The sequence below is a fragment of the Xiphias gladius genome, chromosome 19 (genome assembly GCF_016859285.1).
Source record: "Xiphias gladius isolate SHS-SW01 ecotype Sanya breed wild chromosome 19, ASM1685928v1, whole genome shotgun sequence".
In the NCBI taxonomy this organism is placed as follows: Eukaryota; Metazoa; Chordata; class Actinopteri; order Istiophoriformes; family Xiphiidae; genus Xiphias; species Xiphias gladius.
The window spans coordinates 5856302-5876175 of record NC_053418.1 but is presented as its reverse complement, the minus strand read 5'-3'; the positions used below and the strand labels follow the sequence as shown (position 1 = coordinate 5876175).

At 40.3% G+C, this 19874-nt stretch overlaps 1 protein-coding gene across 4 annotated transcripts in view; it reads right to left on the bottom strand.

The window, feature by feature from the left end:
- Positions 1 to 5626: 5626 nt before the first annotated feature.
- The window catches only part of nf2a (neurofibromin 2a (merlin)), a 35483-nt gene continuing 21235 nt past the window's right edge, over positions 5627 to 19874 (bottom strand). The window contains exons 14-16 of one of the 4 annotated variants that reach the window (XM_040155137.1): positions 16844 to 16962; positions 15415 to 15574; positions 5627 to 7318 (exon numbers count right to left, since the gene is read on the bottom strand). In XM_040155137.1, the coding sequence (XP_040011071.1) occupies positions 7268 to 7318; positions 15415 to 15574; positions 16844 to 16962 (330 nt within the window). In that variant the 3' untranslated portion in view covers positions 5627 to 7267. The other 3 variants (XM_040155136.1, XM_040155135.1, XM_040155138.1) reach the window with 3 other exon arrangements.

Sequence of the window (19874 nt, the reverse complement as noted above, 5' to 3'; positions counted from 1 at the left end):
TTTTGGTGGGCACACTCTTGCTATTTCCTCTGGTGCAGATGAAAAGGGGGAAGAGGGATAACAGGGATGAACAGGATGACTACTGGCTCACACAGAAGCACTGGCTCCTGAAGATAGACAGAGAGAACAGAAGTAGAAGCAGATAAAAGAAGAAATAAGCGATGCAGACAAGCAAAGACAGCGGATATTACTGAAGATTGATTCACATCATGATGAGAGAGAGAAGTAGATACTCATATTGTAATTTATAATTGACTGAGACAATTAAAACAGAAGTCACTGTTATCTCAGGGTCATAAGAAAAAGTATTCATAGCCCCTCATCAAGCAGTGCAGAGACGTACCAAAACAGGGAGGCAGCAGCGCTCTCTTGAGTCTAACTAGCTGATATTTTGAAAAGGGAGTTTGTTTTTTTTTCTGCCTAAAATACCAAACTCATTTCCGTCCTCGCTAACTGCAGGCAACATAATGAACCCAATTACGGTGAGTTTCCACAGGTATTTCACTCAGAGACATCTGCATCCTGGAATGAAAGAAGATACTAATTTGGCCGCAAGGACCGAGAGGGATTTTGTGATTCTGTGCATGTGTGTGGGTAAGAGTGCATCTGTCAGAGTGTGGGTGCATGGATTTTAGAGAACTACACACACGCCAAGCAACCTGATGCAGCACGGTAAAGCTTCCAAGTTTTCAAATCCTATACACCTCATGCCACCGCACATTCTCCAGGGACTGGAAAGATTTAATCACACTAAACATATGTGTAAGGTGAGGTGACGCACTATCAAATAAATACCAGCATGAAGAGCAGCACAAAGGAGGATTCATACCGAATATCTAGTGAATAAAATATTCCCACAGGTGCAGGCAGGCTGCTGCACATCACCCCCACACGTTGAGGCAAGTGGGGGGGATTCTCCATTTTGAGGAAGTGTTTCATAATGAAAGAGTCAATGGATCCTCCTGGCAGGACAATTCTGCACAAGATGCAGATAAATGTGTTTATTACTGACAGATGAGCATGCTGGCACAGTGCACAATTAGATGAGGTTTCAAATTGTTGTCTTCTTTTCACAAGCCAAAACTCTAATGTGCTTACATGAATACTAAAGCCCATTTTTTGGAGACTTTATTGAGATTCTTGTGTAGGCAAAAAGACTCATTTTGGCCAAAAAAAAAAGAAAAAAGTCTACTCCTACATCATGGTGTAGAGCTGCAGAATATTCCATGAATGAAAATTTAAAAAGCAGTACATGCTGCTTTAGTTATACTTATTTGTTTTCTTGCAGTATAAGTGAAGATCTTCACTGTAGCGAGGACAGTCCCGTTACTTTGAGTGAGTTAACCGACACACCAGAGCAAAACCCTGGAACATCAGGGGTTTTCAGATGATGAAATATACAAACATGATTTGGCACCAAATTCAGTCAGCCAAGCTGGAGAACTGAGATCTCCATACGGTATTTTTAGAGCTTACTAATGCCTTTGGCTGTGTACCTCATCAACTATTGTGGAAGGGTTTCGATTTGCAGAGAAATGGTCAGGGCTTTCAGTATTTTGAACATATTCAGGGATGACTCACAAAAGCAGAGTTTACTAGATCATGGCAGCATTAGGAGATAGGCATGTCAGACTCCAGTTTTACCTCTACCTTTTATAATGACACCGGAGGTGGTCGTTCAGGCATTGCAGTGAGTGGTAGGTGGAGAAAAGCAAGAGGAAGCGTTACCTCTTATCCATCAGGGCATATATGAACAATGTCCATGTTAAAACTGGGCAAAATTGTTTCTTACTTGTCTTGGTTACATATAGCCATTGTTTTAAAAGCATTTCAATGACTATATTTTAATGTGTTGTTAAGAGCTGCTTTACATTCACTAGATTTACATGCACGCTAATATTCCACTACTATTCCAAACATGACAATATTCAGAATATGATACGGTTCATGTAAACAGCCTATGAGTATGCATGGCTGCATGTAAACGACATATTAGTGGAATATTCATTTTCATTAGCCAGCTTAGTAGAAAATTAGTCTTTTTTGAATTAAGGGGAAAACAACACTATATTTTGTGCATGCAAATGTGGGGATTGAAATGTAGTCTTTTCAATGATATGGCTAGGTGTACAAAATCATAGAATCAGCGCTTATAGGGGTTGTGACTGTGAAAGATATAGACCTTTATCAAAAGAAGCTCAGATTCATGCTACTACTACAGTGAGTTCAAATAATGAGTATGTCGGCAATGGACATCGCCAAACAAAAGCTTCTGTGAAGAAGTCTGTGAACCCGTTATAACGAGTGGCTTCGTTGGCTGGGACATGTTCAAGATACTGCTGAGACAATGAAATACAATCCAGAAAGTCCAGTCAGAGTAACAGATAAATGCTTTGAAGGTGCTACGTGTAAGTTTTTGCTATCGCTACACACTCAACGTTAGTATTAACAGATGTGTACTTACCAGTCTAGAAGACAAACGTTGCGAGTTAAGCATCAACTTCATTCCTTTACTTGCCAAGAGCTGTCTTCAGCGGCTGAAAGCAGCTCCCATGTTAACTCTTGTTTTGCTTCTATTTCCATCACTTCTTTTCTTCTAGCATGATAACCGGCTAGCTCTGGTTTATAATACTCACAGACATGATTTTACAACTTCAGAAAATTATCACGGCAGCAACTATTTTATCTTTTATTACGATGACTGTGAGGTAAACAGTAGATATATGGCATTTACATTATTGCATTTGATTGGCCAATGCAGTGCCTTGCCGGATGACCTTGTGTTACGTTGCAGCAAAGCCAGAGACAGTCTTGCGTCATTTTGCTGGAGCCCAGACCCTTGTAGAGGCACCTCTGCTGCACCACCGGACTGGCTTCTTTCAAGTGAATGAGAGGGCTGTGCACACGGCCTTAGGGAAGCCAGTCGTTTTAGGGAGTACTGTCAGCCAGATGAAGGAGATGAGGTGGTAGCAACAAGTCTTCCCAGCAAAATAGGCTGTTTGCCAGTGTCTTCCAAAAAGATTCATCTGACCATTTGAAAAGCAACTCATTTTTCGTTTCCTTATCTGTCACCTTTATTATGAAGATACGGTTAACTTCACACAACCAAAACTGTTTGATTAAGGTTAATCTGATCATCTACTTGGTTAAAACAAACCAATGTCGACTTTTAGAGGATAATTGGATGCCAACTGTAGTTTCTGGTGTTGAAGTTGCCGCTTTGTACGCCCATCATCCCCAACTGCAACTTCTGCCGATGCCATTTAAAGAGGCCAGTCATTATTTGGACGACCAAAAGAAGTTGCTTTACAAGAAAATGTAAACATAGGTCATTTAAAGTGTTTAAAGAAACTACAGGTGCTGTTTTTCTAGTGAGGACAGTCTCAGTAGGAGGAGACTGCACATCAAAGGGAAGTTGAAGAGGATTCTGGACACTATCTTCATATCTATCCTTGAAGAGTTATTTAAATCCATGCGGTTGAGCTTAGAGATAAGGTTGGAAGTATCTTAAGACATACCAGAAGTGCACAGCCTCCTTTATCCATTATACTGTAGGGCAGGTGCAGCAAGAGAGAGGGGAGGAACAGGGTTAGACAAAGGGCAACCTTCATGGAGCAAACTCCCTCGGGGAAAAGCAGGCTTGTCATGGAGGAAATACATCAGTAGGAGGAAGCAGTAGGCTGGGTAAGTTTTGTCCCTCAGGTAAAGCAGTTGGTGGTCAAATTGTGACTGTAAAGGAGGGAGCTTTGTGGTATGGGGCAAACTGGAATAAACTCACGTTTTAGCTATGATTTTAGCTTCAATCCCTGGTTACGTCCATTTAAAATCTCCTGTCTAAATAACCCAACCAAAATGTCGGTCTATAGATAGGTGCGGTGTCTTCCTGCCTTTATCCAGGCATGATACGCAGAAATTGAAATCATCTGTTGTGAATGTATTGTTGCATTTGTCCAGAGTGTTATAAAGGAAAATGACTTGAGGTTTTCTGAGCTGGCATAATTTAGGACAGGTATGGGCGGGAAAAGATTAGCACATGGGAGTATATTTGAGGAAGCAGTTGATAAGACCACAGGAAATAGTGAGCTCCACCACAGCTGGTGCAGATAAAACACACAATGGATGGTTTAATCTGTCGAGCTCACAATGTCATAGGAGGACAAAGCAGATGTGCATGTGAAAGGAAGTGCTTTGTTGCAATGAGGTGGGGACAGAGATGGAGCAATGGGGTTGGAAAGTTAGGGTCTGATAAGTAAAAGGTGTTCACTGAGAGTTTGTAGCAAATTGATCTTTACCTTAAAGTTACATAAATTACCACTTACTTACTAGTCATTTGTGGGCAGACCTTAACATTAGCAGTGGCAACAAATGAAGCCAGCGATTGTGAATGAAGCATTGGTCTAATATTGCTGAGTACATACTTTGTGTTGAAGTGTTTCAGGATAAAGTAATAACAATGATTAATGCATGTACTAGCAGAAAAGTAAGTTAATGCTTCTATTTCAATTCATAAGTTAAAGAAACATTTATTAGGACATTTATTAGATGGCTGCAATGAAGCCAATGCCTTTACTTCCAAGTCATTTGGATTTAAAGGTACCACCTACTTATGTTCACACCGTTAAACATAAAAAGATATTAAGGAGATTTTATTGACTACTGTTCTTAGCCAATAAAACTATCATTACATAATTCTTTCGACTTCTAAAATGGCTTTCTGAATAGATGCTCGCTCTAGATTATGACACAAGGGTTTTTCCTTCCTATTGTGCGTGCTTGTTCTATAGTCAAGCCCTTGGCAGGTGCTGTGCCATCCCCGTCAACTCCCCTCGCCCTGTAGTAAACCGAGAACCTTTTCCAATCTGCTGCAAGATGAGTCTGTTTGTGTGTACACCAGTGTGTGTGCAGTTGTGACGTCAAATGTGATCCCTTGAGAATGGATACAGAGAATGACAAAAGATGTGATTCTTCCTATCTCATTCCCTCTTCCCTGTTTCAGAAGACAGTGTTGAGGAGCTGGCAGCAGTGTAGGAGAATATGTGTTTCAGTCGGTTTGCCCGATACCCCTGCAGACCTTCCACCCCTGTTCCTCTAAGCCCCGGACCCCAAGGGAGAGTTGGCTCCTGAAGGTGTCTCCCTGTCACGACACTGACAAGCCAATGGTGGTCATTTTCCAACTGAGCCCAGAGGTGACAGAGCTGTGGAGAAGCCCCCCTGACCTCAGCGCCACTCATTAAGTCAGAGGGCTGTCAGTCTCAGGGACCCTTAGCTGTGGGAAGAGACTTACATTAAAGGGTTAATGTGGTGACACACAGCACACGCCTGCACAAAAACAAGTGCACGGGGCATGCAACACACCCCGCTCACCCACGCATTCGTAAGCACACTCACAAAGACCTTGTCACTCAAGCAAACAGGGTATGTGATCAGACACAAGATGGAAGGTGCTTACGTAACACTTGATTCATTTCAAAGGTGTAATTGGATGTCTGTTTGGGTCGGGTGGAAGAGGCTCTTGGCAATGGCATTATCAAAGCTGACATTCATCAAAGTCTGCCAAAATAACTAACACAACTTTATTTCTGTAAGGAAAAAACACACACACACAAAAATCAGACCTGATATTCATTTATTTTACAGGCAAAACATATACATATGTTACAATGTCTATCTAGAAATATAGGTACTGTAACTTCACCCCAAGTTTCATTTTAAATACTGCTTCCTATTCTTGTTACATATAGACAAGAAAAAAAAATTTCTTCACATTATAATGCCCAAAAATAAATTGCTTTCAGAGGGAAAGAGTACATTAATTCAAAGAGACACATTAATTCAAAATAGATGCAAATTCATGTTTCGAAAAAGTGGTTGTCTTCACACACATACACACACAAAAAAAACTGAGATGGATGATAGACACAAGCTCCCATCTAAAAATCACAGTTCCTTCATCCAGTTAGGATTCTAAGAACCACCGGAGCAGAGCATAGTGCACTCGGTGCCTTGCCTTAGGACACCCTAATCACCTGCTGGAAGCAGCCAGAGATATGTAACACAGCTTCTGTGTATATAAGATGTAAACATAAGTCCTAAGGCCTAATGCGTAACACTTTGTCTACCTTCACCCCAAAAAGTTGCATAAAGGCACAAACATGGACATAGATTATGAGATTAAAAAAAAAAAAAAATACATTGCTCACACAAAACTAAAGCAAATTCTTTGATATAAATCACAGAAGTGGATTTTTGTGTTGAGAACAAGCTTAATATCCACCACAGTCCATCAACTCCAACTATTAGCAATAAATGGCTCTTTAAATGTATGATGGCAAAGAAATGCCCTGCAATTGCTGCTTGAACGTTTTTCATTTAACCCTTCTACTGATACAAGACAATGAAGGCAGCATAAAGTTATTAAGTAAAGAAAGAATATATTATATGGACTAATTTGTTAGCATTATGAATAATATGGAATATGACAAAAATGGTCAGAGTTTAAGCAGAAGGAAGTCTAACACATACATACATACATACATACATACATACATACATACATACATACATACATACGCATGCACATGTATACACTATACACACACACAAACACAAACACACACACACACACGCACGCCCATACACACACACACACATATATATAATTACTACATTTGAAACATTAGGGTCAGGGTAGGGATGACATATCAGCCATATGAACATTCATTCTCTCTCCCTTTTTTGTTTCTGTTTGAATTTCAAAACAGTTAGGCAATGAGCTAATGTAGGTCAACCCAATTGGACATGATATAATAACCATTCTAAACTCCACAAATACTGTCTCATTAAACCCACAGTGGAACAGGAGCAGTCAAGGGTCATATTACACAACTTTTTTTTTTTTGTCCTTTTTGCGTTGTCCACCTTAATTCTTTGACACTAATAAATCCCATGCCCAAGTTCACTTCAAAATTTACAGGGGGAACGCGCTGCGTTTCACACACTCACTGTAAACACACAATTTTTTTATGAATCTGAGATTTAGTGCAGGAACATTATGCGGGAACATTACGCATGCATCCTTGTTTGTGCGTACACATGAGGTCCCTTGAGCAGGTGCAGATCTAGGCAGTGGAATTTTTTTTTTGTTCCTAGTTTTTCATAGTGGTTCCCAGAAAGGGAAGTGGGGATATGAGACCTTGTAGTGTGGTCAGTCATTTACAATGACCAGGAATGTAGAAAAAAGAGGTTCTTGGCAGTTGTGGTACGTAGTTTAAAGTTCCTCAAAGAAGGCCACCCTGGACTTGGTGCTCTGTAGTGTTAGCTGTGGAGGAGATAACAGATCAGATAAGTTTTTGGGTTTTTTTTTTTAATCAGTGGTGAAAGTAAACAAGAACAGAACATACTGCAGAGGAACAAGCAAGCAAAATAAGTAAACAGGAAATCTTTATTAAAGACTGATGTCACTGAAATCATCACCTGCCCTTTCCCTCAGCCTCTCTGCCAGATCCAATCTTTCTGTGTATTCCCAATGCAAGTACTGCGATCCCCTAGTCTGCTCAAGAATTTCAACCGAGATACCATAAAAACCAATGTGTGGAGGGTCAACAAGTTTGCTGGGTAATGGTATATTGCCAGATCTTAACTTTTACAATTCCCTGGCTGTCAACAGCCCTTTTCATTGTGTACATTTGGGTTACAAGCTTGGGCACCCTGGATGAGTTTCTTTCCATGCAGTGGTGGGGAGCTGACTGCTCCCTAAAAATCATGGACTCACTTATGTCTGCCATTGTATTAGGATTCAGCACTGTAACACAATAAAAATTTCCTGGATTATGAAGATTAAATTATCATATATTATGTTTTTGTTTAGTCCATGCCCATAATGTATTGATTTCATCAAGTGTATTTCCTAATGATTTATTATCACTACTGGAAGAGGTACTCAGGTCATTCACTTAGTTAAAAGTAGCACTACCAAACTATCAAACTACTTCTTTCAAGTAAAAGTCCCGCATTACAAATGGTACTTCAGTGAAAGTACAAAAATGTTATCAGCAAAATGTATCAAAAGTAAAAGTACTGTGAAAGTAAGACTATGAAAACATCCTTACATAACGTCTTCATATGATATCTTTGCACAATTGTTTAAATATGATGCATGAGCATGACATAGCATGGGGTTGTGTGCCATGTGAGTGGTATGCAACATTATGTAAGCAGTAGTTATCATTTTTTTTAATCCATGCTAGGAATTTGTTCTATAGAACAGAGGTACCCAAATTCTTTCGTACGGAGGGCCAGAGATTAATCTGTTGATGTTATGTGAATTTAAATTATATTAAAATGTATGTGTATTTTATAGAAAAACCAACATATTCAAAATCTAAGATAAAATTTCAAAATAATAAAAAACTTCTCTTTAATTTGCTTAACCGTATTTTTTTTAATTTGCAGAGATGATTGTCAAAAACACAAAACATCCATATGCTTCTTTTTGTGAGGATAAACATATTTAAAAGGAAATAAACCTTTCTAAAATAAAGTGCATACAAATCACTTTACTTTAGAAAATTAAGCTGAAAACGGTTGTATTGTCCACCTTAGTAATCAATGGTGGAAATCTGACTTCAGCTTGAAAAATTGCTAAAAAGATAAAGTTAAACATGTGACAACACTGAATCACAAATCATTGAGCAACATTAAAGTTACACATCATCACAAAATGCCCCAATATTACAGACCTTGTATTATATTCTTCATGCCTTGCACTGTCATTTATCACTAGCAGTATCAGTGGAAGACATGAAGTTTCTCTTTTTTTCCTCGAAAAGTCTTTCAACACGAAGCTCCAGCTGACTTACTGACAGAGTGAGGATGTCATGGAGGTGAGAGTCAGACAGTCCGTTTTCTCAGCTTACACTTGTTCAAATTCCTCCGACTGAAAGCCTGCTCACAAAGGTATGTACTTCCAAAAAGGGACTGTATTACCCGTGCGTGTTTGTGGATCTTTGCATACCTGTCTGCTGGAGCACATCTGTAGATGTCCAGCAAGGGAAGAGTTTTGGAGTTTTGGAGTTGTGAATCAGAGTTGAGTTCAATTAGTTCCATTTGAAGCGCCTCACTGACCGTGTCCACATTAACCAAAAAGGGCAAATAGTCTGGAGACTGTTGCATTGTCTCTGAAATCTTCAAAGTGCTTATCAAACTCCGGCACAAGATCGCTGAGGATGTCCACGTACTTGGGTGCATTGTCTTCCATCGAGCCTACGACTGTAAGACTGGGGAAATGGGCCAAATTTCCTGAATGTATGACTGAAAGATTCTTACTGAACAGTGTAAGAAGCTGGGCATAAAAAACATAGGCATGCAGAAGCTGTGGGGGAGAAAACTGGCCAGACGTAAATCAAACTACGGTTATTAAATATAAATAAAATTATCAAAAGTTTGATTAACACAAATACAAAAAGGCCCAACGGCTGGATATATACTATATTTACTTCACATCACAATTATTTTTTGTGATCATTTGAATTTTAGAAGTAGGCATGTAACCTGCTGAGAGATGTCTGCTGAGCAGTACTAGTTTTTGCTTGAAGGCTCTGCCGTGACCAACCAGGTGGCTGATTACCTGGTCCTTCCCTTGGAGCTGGGGAATCCAAAACGTTGAGGAGCGAGGTCAGAAATCAACTGCTTGCTAATGGGTACTTGAACGTTACCTTCTGTTCTTGCTTGAAACATCCAGATCTCATCACGCAGCTCAAAAACCAGTAGAAAAACTGCGATACCAACTAGCGAGGCCTGATTTCTTCCCTACAATTGCCGGGGCTCCATCAGCTGTTATACCAGCCAGATTCTCCTACTTCAAATTGTTCTTTCCCAGAACTTTCCCCACTGCCAAAAAACATATCCGCACCTTTTGGCGTACCTGAAAATGTCTCAAGGCCAGCGAGCTCCTGTGAAACTTCAGAATCTTTGATGGGTCCACGCACAAACACCATCAACTGTGACGAACCAGATATATCAGCGCTGTCGTTGCAAGCGACGGAAAAGGAGGAAAATCCACTTGCTATATCCATGATTAGCTCACAGATGTCTTGAGCCATGTCCTCTACGCAGCGGGTAATGGTCATCCAAGACAAGCTCATATGGGAGAAAATCCGTGCCTGATTAGGCCACACATTCTCAGACTTGCACAGGTTGCATTCTCTTTTGCTGAAGATGGCTGCAACAAAGCATGTTGCTGAGAGTAAAGTTCAGCTAGAAGGTCACTTGCCTTCTCCTTTTGTTCCTCGCCACTGTACTTTGAAAAAAGGGCATGTTTCATTTCGTTGTGACGACGGACATCATGTTTTTTCAAAACAGCCACTCTCTGCAAATACGACAAACTGCTGTTGAATTTATTTCAGTGAAATCATAGTCATATTTCATTTTTTCCAAATTTCCTTTTATCAGTTTGCCACTGCCTCGATCACTCCATCCTGACTGGGTGACTCAAAGCCAGTGACGTAAGACAGGCACAATACATGAGCATTTCTTTAAAAATAATAATAATATTAAAATACCCTCTATACTTGAGATGAACAATATATTACGATTATCACTCCCTTCGGTTGATGTCTTAAAAATGTAAAACTTCTAAGACGTATGTAATTTAATAGGGTATCTTAACATCACTGTGCTGTACATTGGCGTAAAACTCAGATTATGTACTTTTTAGCTAAACATAATTTCCGTTTCATAGTCATTATGGCTAGGATTTTAAAGCACTTTCAAAATAAGAGAATAAGCATGAGCTTGTCAAATGCCATGGCAGGCCAAAACAAAGGGAGGGTTCCAAATTGGGCGGCCCTTCTATAAACACACGGAAGAATGTGCTTTTTCTATCATAAATGTATAACCTTTGTAGTGTTCCCATTTTTTTTAATTTTTTTTTTTTTTTATTAACACAGTCATGCCTCTGATGAACACCAAAGTGAATTTAAAAAGGCACTAGAAATCACAGCACATTCTACCACAACACATGCTTTGACTTGTTTCCCTTGACTAATCAGGAGACTAAGTGATTGTAAGGAGAAGATAATTGGAGAGTCTTTTTGCATTCTGGTGCGTTTGCTGAAAAACATACCCCCCAAGGTTATTCTGTTTGTAATGAATGTCTGATGGTATGTGAAGGCATGCAGAGTTGTTGATACATCTTACACTGATCTTAATTTACATAAACTGAAACAGAAATCAGCCTCAGTCAGGGTTTACAACTACCCCTGACAAAGAAATATGTACGTTTCCCAGACTCTCTACTTACTGCAGAGACAATCAAACAGACCGGGAGAGCAGGACAGGTGGAAGATCAATGCCAGCCAGAGAAAGCACTGTTAATTGTTTTTCTCTCCAGGTTTAAATAAGCTGGTGATGGATTAAATTGGGCCACTGGCTGTGCTTTTACTCCTTCAGCAAAACTAACCATTAGCCCGTCCAACAAAGCATAAGAGAGCACCACTTCAAACCGGTTGGGAAAACTTTTTCCTCTCCTCAACATCTGTAGGGTAAGGGGAATTAAAGCAGCTGCCAAAGTAAATATTAGACCGGGGATGAAGGACAGTTTGGGAAATCCAGGCTATTTCTGGGAAATGTCTAGATGGGGGACTTAAGCAAATCAAAACGGATAATGCGTGGGAGAGGGACGGATATGCAGGGTTATGTTTACTAATCACCTCCTTTGTCCCTGCTGACATGCAGCCTGAACTACACTTGTGACCATGAAAGCCTGAGTGTGTGTTTTCCTATGTGTAACTCTAGCATTTTGTTCTACACTGCCCACAGTCTCCATGCTGGAAAGAGCAAGCACTTGCTATTCAATGTCCTGAGTATTAATGTTGTGCTTGGCACAATAGCAAGATATATCCAGAAAAGAAAAATACTTGTGTATGTTGTTTAGCACTGTGAGTGTTACCCCAATGGTTGACCTCCTTTGTGTGCCACTTCACACTGGTCTAGATGGACTGCTGTATATGAAAAATAAAAGCATTTCCTCTCAGTGAAACTTGACACAGAATCAATGCAGCTCTTATGTTGTTATTCCGAATGAGCTCTCGTGGCAGGACCGGTGCTAACAGAGCAGAACCTGTGGCCTTGTAGAAGTGCAAAGGCGCTGGACCGTGTTAAGGGGCCATTCATTAATCATCCAGAGGGGAGGGAGAGGCTGGACAGAGAAACGTTCACCTGGGGGTGCAGCCGGTCCTGACGCTTCTGGCTCGAACACGTGTTCTTTGCTCCAGATTCCCTCTGCCTTGTCCGTGTCCCCCTCATCCTGTCCCTCTCTGGCTGCCAACTTCATAGTACATTCTTAGCATTTCTCTGTGACTCAACTACCTAAAAGTCCTCATCCTTTGAGCATTTTTTTTCAACATTCACTTTTTGGGAATCAGATCCAAACCACATTTGATGGTTGTTTGAACTGCGATTCCAATCTGATTTCTATAGACGCGTCTCAGTCTGGAAGCTCTAACCGCTCAAATCAGGATTTCAAAGTTTCTTCTGCGTCACTTGCAACATGACACACGAGGACGACGTCAAACTCAGAGTATCAGAGTGAGCAGATTCCATGCTGCTACTAACAGAGCGCTATCAGATGATATTGTTTTTTGGCGCTGTGGAGAACAGCAACGGAGGAGTTCTGCCCCGTGACTTGACACCGTGATTGTTTGGAGGGGCGAGATGATGGACCTTCATTTCTGATGCATTGTAAAGCTACGTCACCAGCGTCGCTACGCCTAAGTTGTTACCAAGGCAACCCGTGCAGATAGGTTGGTGATGTTTGGGCACACAAATCCAATCTAATCACTTGCAAATAACAGTGTGGACTGTCTATCCTAAAGATCTGATTTGAAAAAGAAATCGGATTTGCCTGCAGTCTGAACAAAGCCTTAGTTTCCTCACTCTCGATTTCTCTTTCCTTCTCCCTGGAACGCTGTGTGCCCCCACACCTTCCCCCAATAACAAGATGAATGCCAACTGCCTCTAGTTCAATTAAGCCAACACTTTAAACTTAGCTCCTTCATCCCCTGCATGCCAGAGGTGCCCCCATCTATCCAAATGACTAATCACCGAGCAAAAATCAATTAGTGTTCCACTTAACAAGTATATTTTACACTAGGAGACAAAACGGAGGAGGGGTAGGTTTTTTTGTTATACACTGTGCTGAGAACATTGCTAAATTTTTTCATTTTATACTTTTATTGAACTTAGAGAGATACTGGTGTGGGAAGATAAAGGAGAATGAGCCTAATCTGCCAGTTCATCAGAGGACATTGGAAATAGAATCCACTTTTTATAACAATTCCACTGGCTTTGACCAATCAATTTTGAAATTTCCCTCAAGCTGAAGGACTGTGTCATTTTTTGTGTCATTTCATATAATCCCTACACCAGGACGCAATGAAAAAGACAGCATATTCAGGCACAAATAGGTGAGATGAAATAGCTATTACTGATGAGTTGACATATGTTACATACAAAACCCCACCCATTTCCCTTCTCAGTTGCCCTTTGTTTTTAAACATGCTTAAGACCTGTAATTACTGTGCACTTGTAGAGGTCACAGTAGAAAATGAACAATTGCTTCCCCTCTCCCAGCGGGGTCCATCAAAGAAAGAACTCAAGGCTGAAAAATGAACCCCGGCCCAAGTGGAGACCGTTTCTGTTAAGTGATGCTCTGAGAATCAATACCCTGCCTTAAAATAATATGATGGTGAGGCATGGGTGTTGTACGAGAAATGACTATCAAAACTTTGATAGACTGTTATCTTTGGAAGATGATGTAAGATCAGTATTAAGACTCCATTTACACTTCACCAGTTCATGTGGCTAGAGCTGATGGGACAGCTTTGAAGAGCCGAAAAGCAACTTGTGCATGTAACTAAGATGCATTAGGGATAAGCAGGGGTGTATATCTCTCCCTCTTAGGCGATTTGATATCTGTCTACATACACAGACCATGGTCTGATACAAAAATAATGGATTGTAAATTACTGCACTTATAAAGCACTTTTCTAGTCTTATCGACCACTCAAAGTGCTTCACACTGCATGCCACATTCACCCGTTCGCACACACATTCATACATTGCATTCACACACACACACACACACACACACACACACACACACACACACTCACACATACTGATGGCACAGTCATCGGGGGGCAGCTGGGGGTTCAGTATCCTGCCGAAGGACACTTGAATATGCGGACCGGAGAAGCCAGGGATCGAACCATCGACCGTTACGTTACTTTTATGTTTTATTTAGAAATCACTGGTTCTGCTCTACCTCCTGAGTCCCATGGATAAATTTGCAAAGATACGATACAGTAGAAGACTCACTTGCAATTAGGGTTTGATTATTTTTACTGTTTATAAAACAGAAGTGAGACTAAAACCCATAATTTTCTTTTTAATTTACTTTTCTTTCAAATACTGAATCGGAAATACTAACAAAAAACAAAACAACAAAAAGATCTCTGCCACACCAACAGCAGTAAACACCGGCAGTGTCACTCTGGCATACTTTTAGTCAGTCCCTCAGGAGGAGGAATTTAAAAGCTGCTGGCTGGTCGATTTTTAACCTCAGTTCCTGACTCAGTCTTATTCTTCAGAATTTGATATTTATATGAAAGAGGTATGAGCAAAAGTCCTTGTAAATAAAACACCACATGGCTGCAGTCGCAGTTTTGCCTTCAACCAGGGGAAGTTAAGAACCAGCTGGAAGTAGCATTAGCTGATAAGTCTAAAATCACTCGTCTTGTGTTGACTGATCCTCTCCGTAACTCTACTGTCAGTGCACACGTCAGACTCCAGCATATTCTATGATACTGGCGCAATGTAAACATTTCAGGTAGAGTTGTACATGGTGTTACTGATATCCCTTTCAGTGCGGTAATGTTTTGGATGGCTTGAAGTAGGTTTGTGTTTGGGGAATCCAGTGAGCTAGGAGGAGAGGGGCAGGTAACACATACACTAGAAGCACAGGAGTGCATAGAGAGAGAGACAGTTACCTGTAAAGATCAGTTTTTTTGACAGCTACATCACCCCCCCCCCCATTTTTCAGCAGAATTTGGGTTAGATCTGTGGTCGTGTATGGATGTAGTCAAATCTCTGGCTCCTGAATCGATTTTCCGATATCACTTTAAGGGGTAGATGTAATCAGCTTTCTGTTCTGCTACCAAAGACCTATTGATGAATTTTGTGCATGTATACAAGGTTCTTAACTAACTATGTCTGACTGTGTGTGCATAACTGTGGACAGATAAGGCATGACAGGGGAGAATCATGCCTGTACAGTATTTTGGAGGAATATATGAGGAGTTATTTTGTGGCATGTCTTACAGTGCGCGTTTATGTGTCTGCTGTGCTGGTAGCTACCTTTTTAAAGTTGCTGTGCTTGCTGGTCCCCTGCTCTGTGTTCTGGTTGTGAATGATGTCCAGAGGAGTCTCTCTCTCTTTTAGCTTTAGACTTTCAATCTCCGTCTTCAGCTCATTCAACTGCTCCTGTAGGTGCTTGCTCTTCTCCATGTACTCGACCCTAAACATGGACAAATTGCAGGTTGGGAGACAGTTTAGTACATTTCCCTTTCGGTACTCTTATATTTTTTTTAAAAATGCACCTCACCATTGTAGAATATTTTGTTTTTCACACCAAATGAGTATATACAGTATGTCTGCATGAACAGTTAAACAATATTTTAACACAATTTTTTCATCTGCATACATTGAAAGTTTCTGTTTCCATACTCTCAACTTCAAGCCCCTTTATTTTGTATATAGATCTGACTTTACTAGCTAGGATTTCCGTGGTCATTATGAATATATACAGTGTCCATGAGCACACCTCTTAATAGGGGCATAGACTGAATAATTTATATTGACAATTCTGCAGCTTGTATTATATAATTACATATTATTATATAATACTCTAATTCAATTAATCAAAAACATTCAAACTATGGAAAATTAAGTCTAAAGAAGTTTTATTTCCAAAAGAACAACCCTGCAAAAATGTTGTTTTTTTACCAGCTCTACTCAAGGTTTGACAACATTTTTCCAGAATTTCTGGTCTGAAACCAAATTAGGAGAAATGTAAAATTTTTAGAATCAGTGTACTGAAAGGTGCAAATTATAAAATGGCATGTAAATAACCGATTACATGGACTGACAGGCCTGTTTATATCCTAGGTATTGTAAATCTGGAGAAATTAAGAGCTTCGTACAATTAAATGCAGCAGTTGGATACAAAAAATGCAAAATAATGGAAAGAGAAAACATCAACACTTTTCAGAAAAAAAAATTTGCTGGTCGACTTTCTGGCATGCCACAGTTTATTTTATTTTTTATGCATCTCCCAGTTCCATCACAGTCTTTCTTCGAGTTTCACGAACAGGTAATTTATTCAACTCCAAAGCCAGGGTCATAGTTTAGTCCTGTCTGCAGTCATTGACACCACGAGCTGGGGGAAATAAAATGCTTGAGTGCTGGCAGCGACATGAGTGACAGCTAATACTGAAGGTCAATTGCTCACCTGAACTGCTGATTTAAAATGTGCATATTTAAAAGTGATGGGGTTCCTCCAAGCACATACTGCATTAAGTTAGATCTTTCTCAAACACATTCCCAGGTTATTTAAAAGTACTCCGAAAGAGATACTTTGCAGTTAATCAATTCCCTCTACTTGTTAACAATTAAATCACCAAACCACTGGAATCTGGCCAAACCCCAGAGCCAGAAAATTTAAAATGCCAACTGACTGACACCCAAAATATCAGACAGCATTGGCAGTTTAGGGCCGACCACTCACTTCTCTTTTTCGATCTCCATGGAGAGCCGTTTCATGTCAGTATCTTTAAAGTCAAAGCTGAGGTTCTCCCTGCTGAAGCTCAGGTCGGGAGGCATGATGTCAGGCGGGAGTCCAGGGGACTGTGGGGGGGTGGACAGAGAGATTATAGCAGAGGAAGAAATGCAGATAAACTCACAAAAACAAAGTGGAAAATGGGACAGAATAAAGAACAACTGGAGATGATGAAAAGAGAAAAAAACTGAGGGAAAATAAAGGATGGGTAAAGGAAACAAGGGAGAGGAAAATAAAATAAATGGAGAAGATCACAGTATATATTGGCAGAACAGCAGAATGTATGGGAAAGATGTGTTCAGGTAGGACACAAGAGCACGATGTTTATAGAAACAGTTAAAAGGGAGGAGAGGGAAAAAAATAAGACCACTTTGATGGTTGCAGACCATGAAAAACACAAATATACGCTTTCACATCCTGACCAAATGTCTGAAATGCATTGGCTACACACCGTCTGGTTAAGAAGTGGACCTATTATACAATATTAATGTACAACCATTTGTTGGCACGTGAATCTAAACTACAGAAATACGGTCTGGCAGACCATAGAGGGCAATTTCACAAGAGGTTAAAGCAAATGGGAACAGAAAATAGTGTGTACTTGTGCAAGGAAACATGTCTTTTGTATGCATGTGCACTAGTGTGTACATATGTGCTTAGGCTCTTCATTCATAAGCTTACAAGCAAGTAGTTCAATATGTATCTGTGTGTACACGTATGTGTGTATGTGTGTTCACATGTGTGTAAGCAGAAGAACGTGTAGTGTGTGGGTTTTAGCATGTTGGAAGGTCTTGCGTAGGCTGCCTTATGTGCTTGCCTGTTCTTATGCAAGCATCTCCTGTTCAGTGTGGCTTTGTGGGGCTATAATTGCATGTGTGAGTGTGTGTATGTGTGTGACTGTACGAGAGTGTTTGTGTGTGCTATTAGCAGTCAGGATAAAACTGTCAAACCTTTACAGCCATGGCATGTTTCATACCAGCAGTAGCAGCTCATACTCTAAATGAGAAAGTGCACAATATTTTTCTGTGAAACACTGCATGCACTGCATGTACATTTCTTCCTTACTGGGAGTTTATTAATGGGCTGCATAATGTGTGTATTATGCGCATTTGTACCTGTGTACCTGTCTGACACATACAGATCCGGAAAAAATTACGAGACTGCTGCAAAATGATCACTTTCTCTGATTTTACTATTTATAGGTATGTGTTTGAGTAAAATGAACATTTTTGTTTTATTCTATAAACTACTGACAACATTTTTCCCCAATTCCAAATAAAAATAGTGTCCTTTAGAGCATTTATATGCAGACAAGGACAAATGGTCAAAATAACAAAAAAGATGCAGTGTTTTCAGACCTCAAATAATGCAAGGAAAAAAAGTTCATATTAATTTTTAAACAACACAATATTAGTGTTTTAACTAAGGAAGAGTTCAGACATCAATATTTGGTGGAATAACCCTGATTCATGCGTCTTGGGATGCTCTCCATCAGTCTTTCACACTGCTGTTGGGTGAGTTTATGCCACTCCTGGTGCAAAAATTCAAGCAGCTCAGCTTTGTTTGATGGCTTGTGACCATCCGTCTTCCTCTTGATCACATTCCAGAGGTTTTCAATGGGGTTCAGGTCTGGAGATTGGGCTGGCCATGACAGGGTCTTGATCTGGTGGTCCTTCATCCACACCTTGATTGACCCAGCTGTGTGGTATGGAGCATTGTCCTGCTGGAAAAACCAGTCCTCAGAGTTGGGGAACACTGTCAGAGCAAAAGGAAGCAAGTTTTCTTCCAGGATAACCTTGTACGTGACTTGATTCATTCGTCCTTCGCAAAGACGCATCTGCCAGATTCCAGCCTTGCCGAAGCACCCCCAGATCATCATTGATCCTCCACCAAATTTCACAGTGGGTGCGAGACACTGTGGCTTGTAGGCCGCTCCAGGTCTCCGTCTAACCATTATACGAACAGGTGTTGGGCAAAACTGAAAATTGGACTCATCAGAGTTGATGACCTTACTCCAGTCCTCTATGGTCCAATCCTTATGGTCCCTTCAAACCTCAACCTGGCTCTTCTTTGCTTCTCATTGATGACGGGCTTTTTTTCTCGCTTTACATGACTTGAGCCCTGCCCCTAGGAGGCTGGTTTGAACCGTTCTCGCCATGCACTTCACCCCAGCTGCCATTTGCCATTCTTTTTGTAGGTCACTTGATGTCATCCAACGGTTGCTGAGTGACTTTCGAATGAGTTGACGGTCATCCCGGTCAGTGGAGAGTCGTTTTCGCCCTCTGCAGGTCTGTAGCTTTGTTGTCCCCAATGGCTGCCGCTTGACCTTGTTCTTATGAACCACCGTCTTAGAAATTTTAAGGATGAAAGCAACCTGACGCTCACTGCCAGTAAAGCCAGAATTGAACCCTTCTTTTCCTCACTCAAAACTTTTCTTTTGGCATGGTCACTAGTTATTTTTTGATTCCAATTACTTTTGAGGTATTACTAGCATTGTTTTTGCCATCCAGCTGGTCCTATTGCAAAAGGATAGTGATGACCACAGCAGTGGTTTTTATACTTTCCCTCGTTAAATTAGATTTGGTTCAGCTGATCACCTAATCAGTACCTAATTAAGTAGAATGAGGTGTGCTTGTGTTGGAATTCAACAGACACTGGAATGTAATGGCTGTGATACATGAAGAGATGCTGATTTCAGAACAATTTGCAGTGGTCTCTTAATTTTTTCCAGAGCTCTATATACGTTATCTGCTATGAGATTTGTAAGGCTGTAACTTTTATTAATCCATTACTCCATATTATTCCATTACTCTTTGTCTTTTAAGTGTAAAAGACATAAGAAATGCTCATCACAATTAACATGAGCCCAAAGTGATTAAATTTGCTTACTTTGCTTAAATTACTTACACAAAAAGAAATAATTTTATTTAATTAATTTTAGGACATTAAAAAGGAAATAAATATTTAAAAAATAAATAAA